The sequence below is a fragment of the Pyxicephalus adspersus genome, chromosome 2, assembly GCF_032062135.1.
Source record: "Pyxicephalus adspersus chromosome 2, UCB_Pads_2.0, whole genome shotgun sequence".
Lineage (NCBI taxonomy): Eukaryota > Metazoa > Chordata > Amphibia > Anura > Pyxicephalidae > Pyxicephalus > Pyxicephalus adspersus.
The window spans coordinates 6,931,720-6,947,547 of record NC_092859.1 but is presented as its reverse complement, the minus strand read 5'-3'; the positions used below and the strand labels follow the sequence as shown (position 1 = coordinate 6,947,547).

Sequence of the window (15,828 nt, the reverse complement as noted above, 5' to 3'; positions counted from 1 at the left end):
GACACTGACACCACTGGTTGTGGGACATGGATGGTAAACATTGTTTATGATACACAGAGCTGATGTAACGTCAGCACAATACCAGACCTCACAGAGGGATATAGATCCAGATCATGGTACCCTATGTGATAGTAAAAACTTGTGATAATGTAACGCCAGCACAATGCCAGGTTTAATAGAACCACCATACAGCCCCTGATAATACTATCTGCTAGAAGTATTGATAGAAAGATTATGAAATGTCAGCACAGTGCCAGACCTCATATAGACATACAGACTCCAATTATACTGTGATTGTAATAGAATTATTTGTAATGTCAGCATAATGTCAGGACTGACACATTCAAATAATACTATAATACAATACATGTAATAATACTAAAAAGAGAGTAATGTAATGTGAGCACAATACCAGACTTAATATAGGGATATAGATCTAAATCATAGTGCCCAATGTGGTAGTAAAACTTGTGATAATGTAATGCCAGCACAATGTCAGGTGTCATTGAATCATACAGCTCCTGATAATACTATGTGCTAGAAGTAATAAAAGAAAGATTATGAAATGTCAGCACAGTGCCAGACCACATATAGACATACAGATCCCAAATATACTCTGCGATTGTAATAATAGGATTAATATGTAAACTTTGCAAAATGTCAGGACTCACAGAGTCATATATACCCCGATATTGCTATGTTATAGTAAGATTAAGAAAATGATGTAATTTTAGCACAATATATATATAATATAATGCCTTCTAGAACCATATAAGGCCTACATATTCTGAGAAATAGTATTAGGTGATAATGTAGTGACAGCACAATGTCAGGTTTCACGGGCTCATATAGCCCGTGATATATGACCGTGATAGATGATATATTATATTAGCACAGTGTTAGACATCCTTTATTGATTTAAACCTGCTAGCATAACGATATAATAATAAAAAGAGGATATATTATTAGCACAGTGTCAGACATCCTTTATCGATTTAAATGCTGATAATATAATAATAATAATAATGAGATGATATATTATTAGCACAGTGTCTAGCCTCATATATGATGATATAATAATAAGATGATATATTATTAGCACAGCATCACACATCCTTTATCGATATAAATCCTGATAATATAATATAATGGTATAATAATAGGATGATATAATATTAGCACAGTGTCTAGCCTCATATATGATAATATAATAATAATAAGATGATATAATATTAGCACAGTGTCACACATCTTTTATTGATATAAATCCTGTAATATAATAATATAACAATAATAATAGGATTATATAACATTAGCACAGTGTCTAGCCTCATATATGATAATATAATAATAATAAGATGATATAATATTAGCACAGTGTCTAGCCTCCCATTTCTGTACCTCGCCCTCTGATTACCAGTAATATATGACAATACCAGGCTGATATATTGTTGCTGGAGCTATTGAACTCCTATTACTGTAACACTCAGCCTCTGATAAGAAGAGTATAATGTGAATATAATAAAATTACTGTAAATGAATTCTTATCAGCTCGTGAAAACAATTACAAGCCGAGTAAACAGCGAATTCTCTGCGCATGAGTCACACACTCAACCACCTGGCTACCGCTCCTCTGCTTTCCACGCCCCACAGCTCTCATTGGCTCCCCATTCATGTGAGGTCACCAGTTTCCGGAGCAGGCGTGGCAATGCTGCCCTATAAAACTCCTCAGCGTTCCACGCGTTCTCATTCATTCGCCTATCTACGGAAAGTTGAGGAGTAAACTATGGTGACGTCACCTCTACCCACAGCTGACATGGAGGAATGTGGCATCTGTTACCTTGACTACAGCCAGGAAAGGAAGCCGCGCCCGTTGGCCGCCTGCCGTCACGTGGTGTGCTCAGACTGCTTGGAACACCTGGAGGCTCGGGGAGGAGAGGTCACGTGCCCATTCTGCCGCGCGCCTTCTCCGTTACCCAGCGACGAGGAGGGGGAAGAAAGTGACGTGGTGGTGAAGGGTCCCTTCAAGTGGCTAAAGAAGCTGTGCAAGAAGAGGAGGGCGGGGTCTCGCAGCAGAGGTGAGCTATTGAGGGCGGAGCAAGGTGTTTAAGTTACTTAAAGTAGGCGTGGTTATGAATGATTGACAGATGCAAATTTCCTATAATATTTTATTTTGAATTTGTTTCTTGAATTTTTAATAGTGTATGTATTTATAATCTCCCTAAATACTTCTTTAGCCAGTGGAATATTAAAATAAGTCTGGATTAAAAAATTAGCAAGCTAGTTGCTATGGGTTACAGCATATTGGGCATTCCCATTACCCTTTGCCATTTCCACAAATTGGTTTGTTTGTAATAGTCGGCTCTCCTGCCACCTGGCTGATTTCCTAATGTCGTCCATAGCGTTCAATTTAACAATTGTTTCAATAAAGGGATCACATGTTCAACAAAATCTGATCAAATTAAGGGAAATTAATTTTCTCAAGTTGTGCTCATTGGAACCTTCCGATTGCCCATTGGGGTCCCCACAACCAATCTCTAGAGCTGGACACATGGGGTGGGGGGTGGGGTGACTGATCCCTTGTGGTGCATATACTGCTTTACCACAAAGCGTGTTATGACGCACAATATGGTGCGATGGAGCCTAAAAAGTAACAATTCCTGGACACGGACGATTTGAAAGTTCAATTTTAGTGGTATGCGGTTTGCTCACACAACTAATGACCTCATTTTTCTTCCCTCAGGCTCTCTGGCAAATGAAGACTTGAGAGACTTGGCAATAATGAGTTCTTACTTCATGTGATGCCTCCGGAAACCACAAAGCTGTGACTTGGAGCTTCTGCCGAGGCCTCTGGAATGCGCCGAGCTGGAGAATTGACTTCCCCTGGGGTTGACTTGATAAATAATTACTTGCAACCCTCACATTGTAACTTTCACACAGTTGTGACTCACCAACTGGAAATGAGATCAGCGACAGATAATGGAGAGGGAGCTTCAAGACGGTGAAAAGTTCATCCAACTTCTGAGCTGTCGGCAACTTAGATGTGACTTGTATCTGGCAGCACCCTTAAGGCTTCTTATTGGACAGTCGTGACATTCCTTCTATGTCATGTTATGGCACTTAATCAAATTTTCCAGTATTTGTGCCTTCAGAAAACAATTTATTTAAAGGTCAACGGAGCCACCACGACTCAAGAATGAAGAAGGCCTTCGCTAAGTCATGGTGGACCTTCTACTGTCATGATTCTTGGTTGAACCAAACCAAGGTTGGACTTCTGAATTTATGGCTTCCAATTTGTTCTGACTTCAAGACCTTGTACAAGTATACAGATCAGGAATATTAAAGGTCCTCATCTGTCTACTTGTCATGGGTGAAGAACCAAAAGTATTGAAGCCAGAGATCTGAGAGTAAGAAGGTGGCAATGGCAGCCTCCATATTTTTGACAAATGTTTGGGAGTAGACCCAACCAAAGAAGTCATGTCCAAGTGGCATATTATAGCCATGCAAGTTATGTCCATATGACATCCTGAAGAACCTATTAGATTGCATGGGTATAAGTTGAAATCTATACTTCTCATTCAATGTATGTAGTGATATCTTGAACCTGTTTACCCACAACTCTTGAGGATAGGGATACCATAGTTCCTACAGGGTAGGGTCTGTAGTTCCTTGCATAGTTATTCTTCTTCTCCCCCATGGTTGCCATCCCATGCATCTTGGAGAGCCAGCAAATGGTCAATAAGGTGACATGGTCTTCAAAACTGGTTTTAGTAGAAGTTCTTCTTCTATCGTCTGCCAAATATTCCATTCTACTGCCAACTTCCAGGGATTAGTATGCCCCCAATTGCTTTAATTGTATATGGGCGATGGTCTTTTCTACCTTTTGGGCAATCTTGTATCGTACTTCAGTGAGGCATTTTTACTTCTGGTGGAGTTAGGTGGTGGCTGATTCCTCAGCCGTCTTACTTTTATAAGCTTATAAAGTCACTAGGAGCTAGTGATGTACTTAATGTTGCAACTATGACATGGGCTGCCTCAATTTTATGTAGACATCATTCCATCTTGGGTGTAATGGCTTCATTCGGTATGAATGGAACTGGAATAACTGCTTGGGAACGGCCTTCCAAAGAAAGGAACCGTCTACTATGAGATTGTCCTTTCAACACATATAAACGGTTTGTGTTGTCCCTAAGCAACCAATTGTATTCAAACCCACAATGAAGGCACCATGGGCAGCTCGTATATCAAACACTTGGTAAACAAGGCCTAGTGTGTTATTACACCTGTGTTACACAACATGGTGATTTTGTCCATTTTGTATATGTAAAACTTTTCCAGCAACTTAGACTTTGTAGGTTATTGTATTCATATGTTGGAGGAAAATGCTTCTGCAAATTGCACTTAATTTATAGGTATTTATGTATTTGTGTGTTTATATTGCTTTATTATATTTGTAACTTTTTTAATAAATATTTATACTGGATGTCAGCAGTTAATGCGTTTCATTACATCATTATCAATTTATTACATTTTTCAATTTATATTACCCGGTAAACTGGTCCATTTTGTGGAGCAGTAATTGGGGGGCCCTTTTGGACCCTTTACAGGTTACCTGGTTATGGGAAACCTACACTTCATTTCAGAGCAAAGACACCCTAAAATATGTGGACCTCTAATTCTCGTGTGTAGAGTCTTAAAGGAAATTCCAAGATTAAATGTAGACATACAGATGATGAAATACCTCCAAACTAAGTACTAAGAGCAGAGTATATTGAGGAATGCGGTTTCTCCTTTAATATATAATGGAAGGAAATGGTTCCCCACACTTTTTGCTAAATAAAAACTTTGTGTACTGGATCTTTTATGCACATTCATCTGGAATTGGAGCATGTCCCTGAGCATGGGCTTCCTAGCCACCTTGCTAATATGGAATGTATTAGACCCTTTACTGCCCCTTTTTTTTAAGCTTTTACACCTAAGAAACCACTAAAATTTTCAGGGTTCCTCTACCAAAGCCAATTTTATGGTGGCCATGGGAAAAGACTAGCCTTCTTATGGTAGTGGCTGGAATACCCCCTTTATATACACCTAAAAGCCCCAGAGTAATCCAGCTGACTATACCAAGTACAAGATCTAAGCAGGTATCATCCAAACGGAGGTCATCCAGTCCCAGTTCGGGTAACTCCTAGCAGCCCCTGGATCCGAGAAAAGCCGATCATGGCAAATACATCTGCCAAATGAAAACTTTTAGTGTGAGTGGAAGTTTATGGTAAAGAGCTCTTAAATAGAAGTCTCAGTGCCCAAAAGTTTTTAAACTGGCATCATGAAGACAAGATTAATTACACATGAGATCTGTGGTTACGTTGGTAATGAATATTCAGTAGATTTGTCTTTTCTGTTTGAAGGAAACAATACAAAAGAAACTGCAGTCCTAATATCTGATAAGTCCCAAGGTTAATAAGTAAACCTTGTGTGTAGCAGTTTGACAGTACACGGTATGATTTAAAGAATGTCGTAACTTCAAAAGAACAATGCAACTCGAAAGTAAAATGTATAAAGAAGTACTAGAAAAAGATTTTCATCTTGTGCATGGAAAGCTTAAGTATGTTTGTCCAAAAAACACCCCACCATGTATATTAGAAACATATTGAAGCAATGTTGTCATTCCAACAGAGCATGAACACATCTGCGTAATACAATGAGGTGGTAAAGGCCAGACAATGCTAATATTCCATGGTCAAAAGAGGACCTGTATATGAACGTATCAGGTTTACCAGAACAAAGGCCGATGACTTGAATAGTGCGACCTAATATCTGTAAACCCGATGTCATTACAAGGCCACTCCAATAACAAAAAAGTGCCCCAAACTGTTCTGTGATGACTACAACGGGTCTAATAATTCTAAGAGTAGAATTGCCAATTTTAGCCATGAAGAGTAACATGCATATAACACACAGTTCACATATAGATTGTGTGGAAAGGGCCACATGAATTGATTAAAACATTTATATAGCACTGAAGCATGTCACCCTTGTTGCACCCAAGTACATTTACTTTCTCTTATATGACCTCCAACAGCAGTTCCATAATATGATAATCAAGCACCTAGGTTTAATATTACAGGTAAGTACTTTACTCTCTTTCTATGGGAATGCCACAAGCCTGATCAGTTCCGTAGCATACTAAGTAAATTGACATTAATGAATTCCCAAGGTTCTTCAGTAATGCATTAATATTACACAGTATTTATATAGTGCCGACATATTACGCAGCCCAGTACAAGGTCTATAGTCATATTACTAGCTGTCCCTCAAAGGAGCTCACAATCTAATGTCCCTACCAGTCATATGTCATTAACCTCCCTAGCGGTTCATTTCTTTCTGGTTTTATATGTCTAAAAGCGGTACATTGTTTTTCATGAAAATTTATTTTACAGTATAATATAATAGCATGAGTATAATAAAGTTTGAAACACAAAACAACATGTAAAAATAATAAATTGAATACATTTTTTAAATTTTTTTAAATTTAAAAAAAAAATATTATACTCATATTATAATATATACTGTACAATAAATGTTCTTGAAAACAATGTACTGATTTTACACATATAAATTCAATGTATTGCATCCAGGTGACTCATCAGGTGCAGAAGCCAGCCGAAGAAGACAGGGATCGCGGCGATGGACCAGGTAAGGCTGTATTTACTTACCTTACCCATAGGTTTAGCTACCCCAAGTGTGACTCAGGGTTATCACTTTCAGCAACTTTTTTCTACCCCAAGTCACACTCAGGGTTACCACTAGGGAAATGTGGGAGGAAACCAGAATACCTGGAGGTAACCCACACAAACACAGGGAGAACCTGCAGACTCCATGCAGATAGTGTCCTGGCTGAGATTTGAACCTGGGACCCAGGACTGCAAAGGCCAGAGTGTTAACCACTGAGCCACCATGCTGCCCACATACCATTATCTATCACCTACCTTTGGAGCACGGGATGTCAAACCCCCCAAAGGAACCCTAAATATGAACTGCAGCTGGCCTGCCTCTGAAATAGCGCCGCTACCACAATTCCCGGCATCACTCACGTCTATAGACCAGCGGGCTCTCTGCCTATGCGTGGCCCACATTGGATTGTTTTATGGACACAATGCCAGAATTTTAGTAGCAGCGCTATTTCAATGAAGAGGGAGTTCCAGCGCCAGGCCACTCATAAGATTTAGTTCTGCATTGGCCACGTCTGGCATTTCTGGCACTCCAGCTGTACTTTTCATTGCTACTCCAAGGCATGGACTTGAATGGTTAGATTTTCATAGAAGAATATTGTTATTATTATTGTTAGCCTGTGCAAAAAGGTTACCATTGAAATTTAACTCAGAAGGCTACTAATAGAGAAAGAGGCATAAGATATTTTCTTAAATAAAATTTTTTAAAACATTTCTCTAATATAGGCTTGTTCCAGATTGAATATCAAGCAAAACATTTTTGTTTCTATATTTTAAATCTAATGAGAAGGAAAAACGTCCTCAGTTATTTTGATAAATTTCAAGGTTGGCCCGCGACTTTGTCTAAGTTTTTAATTCTGGCCCTCTGTGTATTAGAGTTTGACACCCCTGCTCTAGAATATCGATATTGTTTTTTATTTGGGTGCTCATATTATCCTCCTAAATTTAGCACAGTGATTTCTAGAAACTTTTGAATTGATGACTCTGCATGTTATTACATTTCAGTAAAAGTTCCTCTTTATTTGCTTTCTGCTTTTCGAAGGAAGAGTTAAGAGCCATCACTTTATTTTACAAGCTGGCCTGGTAGATTTCCAAGCGCTCTTCATTTTCTGGCACAACTGTAACAAATATTTGGACAAGAAACCCAATTTGGTTTTCAGACCATTCTTTGTATTGTGAAATGACGCTTGTTATGCTGGCTGTATTACGGGAAGATCGGCCTCAGGGAAATTTCAGAAAGACGTTTTTAATGCCGATTTTTTCTTTTATTACTGATATGCTGAGGATTTTAAAAGCTAAACGCCAACTTTGCCTTAAGTCTGTACTGGGGAATCTCCAGGACTGAAATTGCTTATTCTGGTTTCACTAAGATTTGTGAGCTTGCACTACAAAAGCATTAGAATCTGCATCAAGTCACAAAAAGCTGCCTCATTTCCTGGCTGGAGGATGTCCAGCTTCATCCAAGACATCCAGTTTAAAAAACACATAAAACATACAATAAAAAACATTTATCCAATAACATGCAATCTATTAGCTCTCATCAATGTAATATCAATCACAGTGGAATGGAAAGGCCAGGAAGAGAATCAGTAATGGGTGTTTGTAAAAAATTGAATCTCTTTTTGTGCAACAGTGCAGTCTTACCTTTCAGAAATAATTTTTTATATTATCTTTTAATACATTATATTAAATGTTTTATTATAATATCTTCTAATATTATTTCAGACAGTATTGTCAGACAGAAAATCCATCCTACCTACTTATTAAATTCAATACTGATTTCAAACCCTGAAAAAACTGCTGATAGAACTTTTATCTAAATTTTTTTATGAAACACAAAAAAAATGAATAAAAAAAAACAAAAAAAAATATTTTAATGCAGGAAATATTAGAAATAGAAAACAATACCAGACAAAGACAGAAGGTAGTGTTACGTACAAAATGGTGAAGACAGATAACCCTGGCTTGAGTTTCTCTTAGAGAGGGGGCTCATGGTTCAAAGTATGCAATGTGTTTGGAAAATGGTTAGTTTTATTAAATCTCATAAAACTATGAAGAACACAGTAAATGGTACAGTTAGTCATATATATTTTTGGGTTCAACCACATAGGTAAGTCATCATGAGCTCAAGTTGATATATAACTATGGATGGGACCATAAAATCCCTACAAGTTTCACAATACTTGCTTCTTCGGGGGATGTGAGTAGGAAAGTATCAAAAAACTCAATGATTAGTGAAAATGTGAAAGTAACTGGTTGGTTTTGTAAAATCAATTATCCCTTTTCCGTGTTTGTCTCAGATAGCAGTGTAGTCTGGGGAGAGTTTTTTGTGTTGATAAGACCAAATAGTTGATTGTAAGTTGGGTGTAATGAGGTAGCCCCAAGGATCGTTGGTGTCTCAGGGTAAAGAAGCATGTCCTTGGAATACAACTCTAGTGAGAGTGAGCTACTGTACATATATCGAGCACTCAGAGTGGAGGCTTGTCAACCCAGTAACCTTTTACAAGGGGTTGGTTAACAAATAAAAGGTGTTACATATAATTCACTGGGTGAAAGATTCAAAAATTCAGCCAGTTGGTGAAACGCGTAAAGAATGAGATAACAGTTAAAGTTTTTCTAATTAATAGGTGTTACACCTGCACACTCTATATACATAGTCTTATAGAGCTAAGTAGATACAGCTAACGTTCTATGTTTATTAAAAAAATTTTTTAACAATGGCTGTGCTGCCAGAACCAGAAATCTAACCCTAATTATTTATCGAAATAAAGTACACTTGGATATCCCCCAATAGGTCTCCCATCCTATTGTGTGTAAATTCCCCCACCTACTAGATTGTAAGCTACTCGGGGCAGGGTCCTCTCCTCCTGTATCACTGTCTGTACCTGTCTGTCATTTGCAATCCCTATTTAATGGACAGCGCTGCGTAATATGCTGGCGCTATATAAATCCTGTTTATTATTAATAATAATAATAATAATAATAATAATAATAGGTGGACTCTTTTTTTAAAGCAAAATAAAGCCTACTCTTTGGGCTTGTTTTTTTAAAGCTCTCCAAGGCTGGAGAGGATACACTTTCATCAGTGAAGCTGGGTGATCCAGCAAACCTGGAATGGATCTGGACCAGGATTCAAAACATTTGTTAGCAAATAGAAAATTGCCTTGAAGAAATCTATTCCAGGTTTGCTGAGTCACCCAGCTTTACTGGTGAAAATCTTCAAGAGCTTTAATAAATCAGGGCCATTGCAGGAGGGGGTGCTGAGAAGTTCCTGGCTTTGCCCCCTTCCAGATTAAATAGAAAAATGAGTGTGGGGGGATATGACAGCCTAATATCTTAGTATGTAACTGTGCAAATATCAGGTCTTTGTGATTCTAACTGTTTTTTCTTTTAGTGAGAAGCTGTGATGGCAGAGGCACAATTAAGTTTTATGTCATTGGAGTTACGGGCCGTCATGAGGTTTTTGTTTCTCCAGTGAAAGTCAGCAAAGGACATTCACACTGAGATGTCACAAACACTGGGGGAGAAATGTCCTTTCAACAGCACTGTCATAACTTGGATATCTCGTTTCAAGACCGGGCATTTCACCGTTGAAGATGAGCCCTGCAGTGGGCGCCCCCCAACCTCAACTGACCCGGCAAACTGCGATGCTGTCCATGAGCTGATTATTGCGGACCGGCGAATATCTGCAAAAAAGATAGCCCAGATACTTGACATCTCACGGGAGCGTGTTGGGTTTGTTATCACCACTATCCTAGACATGTGCAAGCTTTCAGCGAAGTGGGTGCCGAAATGTTTGAACATTGATCAGAAGAAGGAACGAGTTGAAGCATCCAAAGCCGTTTTGGCCCATTTTGAAGGTGCACAGGACTTTATGGCTAGGTTAGTGACCGAGGATGAAACCTGGCTCCACATCTATGATCCTGAAATCCTGAAGGACAGTCAAAGGAATGGCGCCACAGCAGGTCCTGCGGCCGAAGAAGTTCCGAAACCAGAAATCGTCCAAAAAAGTCATGGTGTCTGTGTTCTGGGACAAAGATGGTATTCTGTTGGTGGACTACCTACCTCAGGGCTCTAGTATCACCGGACAGTATTATGCTAACCTCCTGGACCAGCTTAAAGAGGCAATTAGGATGAAACGCCATGCAAAGTTGACCAAAGGGATCCTTTTTTGCAGGACAATGCACCTGCGCAGGCGTCGAATGTTGTGGCTGCCAAATTGAACACCTTGGGTTTCCAATTGGTCCACCATCCCCCCTACTCACCTGACCAGGCCCCTTGGGACTATTATCTGTTCCCGAATTTAAAGAAACACCTGAAGGGGCAACGTTTTGAGGACATTTCTGACGTCAAAGATGCTGCTGAGAGCTGGTTTGCGGCCCAACCAAAGGACTTTTATTTGAATGGTCTAGAAAAGCTGCAACTTTGCTGTGCCAAGTGCATCAGTCTCAGGGGGGAATATGTAGAATAAATGTGTTATTTCATAACTCTGGCTCTCTTCTTTCTGGGCAAAGCCAGGAACTTCTCAGCACCCCCTCGTATTCATCAAATCTTTATATATTTAAAGAGAGTTGAGGACTGACGCATAAAGGGTCAGAAGGAAGAGAAGGAGTATAATAAGCTGTAAAAGAGGTGTGAGTATAAAGTGTAGGCTGTATGCTTGCTGGCATCACATAAAAATCATAAAATTATGACACAGATACCAATAAAGGGTAAATATAAGGGGATTCGATAAAGTCCAAACTTTAAACAAGCAGGAAAGATTTGGGCTTCTTCAGAGGATGGTGAGATGCTAGAAATTTATATACACAAATACAGCCTGAGATCTAGTTATTTTAATGTCATTTTTAATAATGTAGAGTGTACCGTAAGGTAAAGCTCAGTGCTGACGCGTTTCGCTTCGGAGGATGGTGAGATTTAAAGCTAGAAATATATATATATATATATATATATATATATAAACATAGTTTAAGACCCAATTATTTTATTATAATTGTTTTTAAAAATCTTCTTTATAAATAAATACTGGCAGAATTAAGAACCTAACCATCTAGTGTAAAACTACTTTATGTAATTTCAAATTTTTAACAAAACTGAGTTGTCCTTCATCCCCTGAAACCTGTTAATCGACATGAACAAACATTGACTGTTTATCTTTGAAAAAAAGTTATCAGGAAACCTTTATGTGCCAAGTACCTTGTAATTTTTTTTTTTGCATGGTGCGCTGGCATTCACAAGAAGAGCCTTTCCAAGGAATTCCCGAAGACGTTTGTTTGGAAAAGAAGAAGAGGAAGTTTTTTGGAAATGAGAACTTTTTAAGTATAGGCTGTTTGCTTCATCTGATAAGTGTTATTCTGATCAAATTACAGTCTGGTAGGCAGATTCAGGTGTAGACATGACCCGGGGGCACAAGGTTTGCCAGACTCCATTCTAATGGAAACACAGGATGCGTTCATACATTTAAATGTAACCTGTTTATACATGAATACCATTATAAATCCAGCCTCATGATGCTACTTCACATATTTGGCCTGATTTAATAAAGCTCCCAAAGACTGGAGAAAATAGTCTATCATGAGAGAACCTGGATGATCCAGCAAACCTGGAATGGATCTGATCCTGGATTGAAAACATTTGCCAAATAAGAGCAAATGATTTTAAGAAATCCATTCTAGGTTTCCTGTATCACCCAGGTTCTCTCATGTGGAGGCAGAAAAAAGGCGTGGAACAATGGAAATATGGCAGCTAAAGTACCAACACCCTCATGATGATATGGCATGGCTTATAGGGGGACCTAGCTCTAAACAATATATTGGCAATATTTGGCAGTTAATGCATAATTACCCTTATAATGATATAGCAGGAACTAATTGGAAAACAGACTCTATACAATACCCTGACAATATGACTCCTAGGATATTTTGGAATAGCTTTATGGGGAACCTGGCTTCACACAATGCAACTGGCAACATGGCAGCTAAGACATAATGACCGCCTATAAGGAACCTAGTTTTATACAACCCTGGCAACATGGCAGCTAAGATATCCTGACCACTAATTAGGAATATGGGCAGGCTTTATGGGAAACTGGGTTCTGCACAATACCTTGCTAACATGGCACCTAAGGCATTATGATGCTAAAATATTATTGCATTGTCAAATGGAGAATCTGGTTCTACAAACTACCCCGGCAACATTGCAGGTAAGACATTATGACCCCAATGATAATAAGAGCCTAATGGGCAACCTGGCTCCATATAATATCTTGACAACACGGCAGGTACGGAATCATGACTGACCATCAATAATGGGGAAAATGGAACTAAACAATACCCTTGAAACATGGCAGCTAAGACATCATGACCACTAATTAGGAACTTGGGTCTACACAATACCCTGGCTACATGTCAGTTAAGTCATGACATCTATGACAATGTAGAATGGCCTAATGGGGAACCTGGCTTCATACAACATGGCATCTACGACAATCATGATACCTATGGTAACATGGAATGGCCTACTGGGGAACCTGACTCTGTCCAATAGTATTCCAACATGGCAGCTAAGACATCATGACCTCTATGATAACATGGAATAGCCTAGTGGGAAACCTATCTCCACCCAATACCCTGGAAATATGGCAACTAAGGCATCATGGCCTCTACAATTACATGGCATGACCCAACGTGGCACCTGGTTACATATAGTAACATGACAGCCTAATGGAATGCCTGGTTCCATACAAAATTCAGACTACATGGCAGCCAAGACATCATAATACCATGAAATGGTGTAATGGAGAACCTGGGCCCACCCAATAGTATTCCAACATGGTGGCTAAGACACTGTGACCCCTATTGAGGAACCCGGTTACACTATTACCATAGCAGCTAAGGCATCATGATCCCTACGATAATGCACAACAGCCTGATGGGAAACCTATCTCTACACAATACTCTGGCAACATGGCAGCTAAGGCATCATGGCCCTTCCAATTACATGGCATGACCCAATGAGGGGCCTGGTTAAATATGGTAACATGATATAGCATATTTTAATACCTGGCTCCATACAAAATCCAGACTACATGACCCCTGGGGTAAAATGTCTTATATGACATCTCACCATTATTATCACTTTTCCAGTTTGCTGGACACATCAGCTATTTTGATCCTATAAGATTTTCAATACCGGAATGTTGTATAATACGGATACAATGTGACACAATATAGAACATATGGAAGCACAACCAGCAAACTATTATATAAATAAACTACTTTGGAAAAAACACAGAAGCGCCACTAATGGAAAGCGCCTTGGGTACTGAGGGAGTTGCGAGCTGGGAGAGAGAATTGCTCCAGATCTCTTTCAGTTAATTAAGCTCAGAGGCAAACCAATTTAGAAACAATTTACTGGTAATTCAATAATTGGTTTCTAGCGGGAGACAGAGGGCAGCTGGGGACTCGAGAAATAATGGTGACATCACAATGCAAGAGCTGATCTCCATTGTACAACAATTACACAGGGCTACATAATGACAACCAATGCAACAACGCTGGGTGAATAATACAGCAATAACATATGATTTATAGATTATTAAGTCTACAATACCATGGAATGATCCAATGAGGAACCAGGTTGCATGACATACCCTATGGGGTACATGGCGCCATACAAAATCCAATATGGCGGCTATAAAATCATGACCTCTGGGGTAATATGTATTTTACGACTCCCTACCAATGGTAACAATGATATCATTACACTGTATACTAATAACGAGTATATATCAATGATCACACCACAAAGTATAGCAATAGTAATAGTATAGTAATAATGAGTATATATTGATGATCACACCACAAAGTATAGCAATGGTAATAGTATAGTAATAATGAGTATATATTGATGATAACACCACAAAGTATAGCAATGGTAATAGTATAGTAATAATGAGTATTTATCGATAATCATACTACAAAGTATAGCAATACCAGATACACACAGATAATGATCACACCACAAAGTGTAGCAATAGTAATAGTATAGTAATAATGAGTATTTATTGATAATCATACCACAAAGTATACTAATAGTAATAGTATAGTTATAATGAGTATTTATCGGTAATCATACCACAAAGTATAGTAATAGTAATAGTATAGTATTAATGAGTATACATCGGTGATCACACTACAAAGTATAGTAATAGCAGATACACACAGATAATGATCACACCATATATATATACATTATCTCCCCAGAACCTGGGTGGGAAGAAGCTGTAGGCGGGTGGTGACCTGTGTATTGTTACCCAACTTTTTCCACCCAAAAACAGCCAGGTGGTTACTGGAAAGTTTTAGGTGGTGCGCCCAGCTGAAAGGGGTCGGGGAGAACACTGTACATATATATCAATACAACATCGTAATATACATCAATAACATACTCTGTCTATATAATATTAATGACATGGAAGTAATATATAATGATAATGAGCAGACACAGATTTAAATTATACATATATAAAAAACAAATCACTATATCAATTCCAAGAATGTCCTCTGATCTGATGATTCTATTGTGCTCAATTAAAACACTGAAAATGCAATTTGTGCATCAAAATCATTTATATATATTTCTATATTCACTTTTTATATTCATATGCAGAATTAGGAAAAGTTGATGTATAGCAGAATGACTTTTATATGACTTTTTGTTAATTTTAATAGACAGGCCCCATGGCTCTCCATCATCGTGGGAACATGGATCAGTAACACTGCCCATATGTGATGTATTCCCATGATATTATGACTGGTGGTGAACAGGTTAAGCCTCTGGTGGGGGGGTGCAGAGAGGTGAATGTGTTATGTCACTGCCTGAATAGCTGCGGGAATTATATTATGTGTGAGGTGAGGAGGAGATCAGCTCAGCAATTATTTCATTTTGTAGGACAAGTTGCAGCCTGACGTCCGCATTCCCCGGCGGCTGTGCCCTGCTGCTTCCTGCGCCACCTATCAATGGCTTATCATGTGATTGTACAAACTTGCTGGGGCTCCATTAACAAGGAGTAATAAAATGTAAAAATATTTAAAAAAAAATC

At 38.6% G+C, this 15,828-nt stretch overlaps 1 protein-coding gene across 1 annotated transcript; it reads left to right on the top strand.

Annotated features, from left to right (window-relative positions):
* Positions 1-1,734: 1,734 nt before the first annotated feature.
* On the top strand, positions 1,735-4,483 carry RNF227 (ring finger protein 227). Its single transcript, XM_072399358.1, has 2 exons — positions 1,735-2,078; positions 2,744-4,483. Exons 1-2 carry the CDS (start codon positions 1,787-1,789, stop codon positions 2,800-2,802), a joined length of 351 nt encoding a protein of 116 aa, XP_072255459.1. The 5' UTR covers positions 1,735-1,786; the 3' UTR covers positions 2,803-4,483.
* Positions 4,484-15,828: the final 11,345 nt, after the last annotated feature.

Excerpts from the sequence above, each read along its gene's own strand:
- RNF227 (XM_072399358.1), top strand. The coding sequence starts at position 1,787 with ATGGTGACGTCACCTCTACCCACAGCTGACATGGAGGAATGTGGCATC. Across the intron at positions 2,079-2,743 it reads GGCGGGGTCTCGCAGCAGAG|GCTCTCTGGCAAATGAAGAC; the intron begins GTGAGCTATTGA and ends TTCTTCCCTCAG.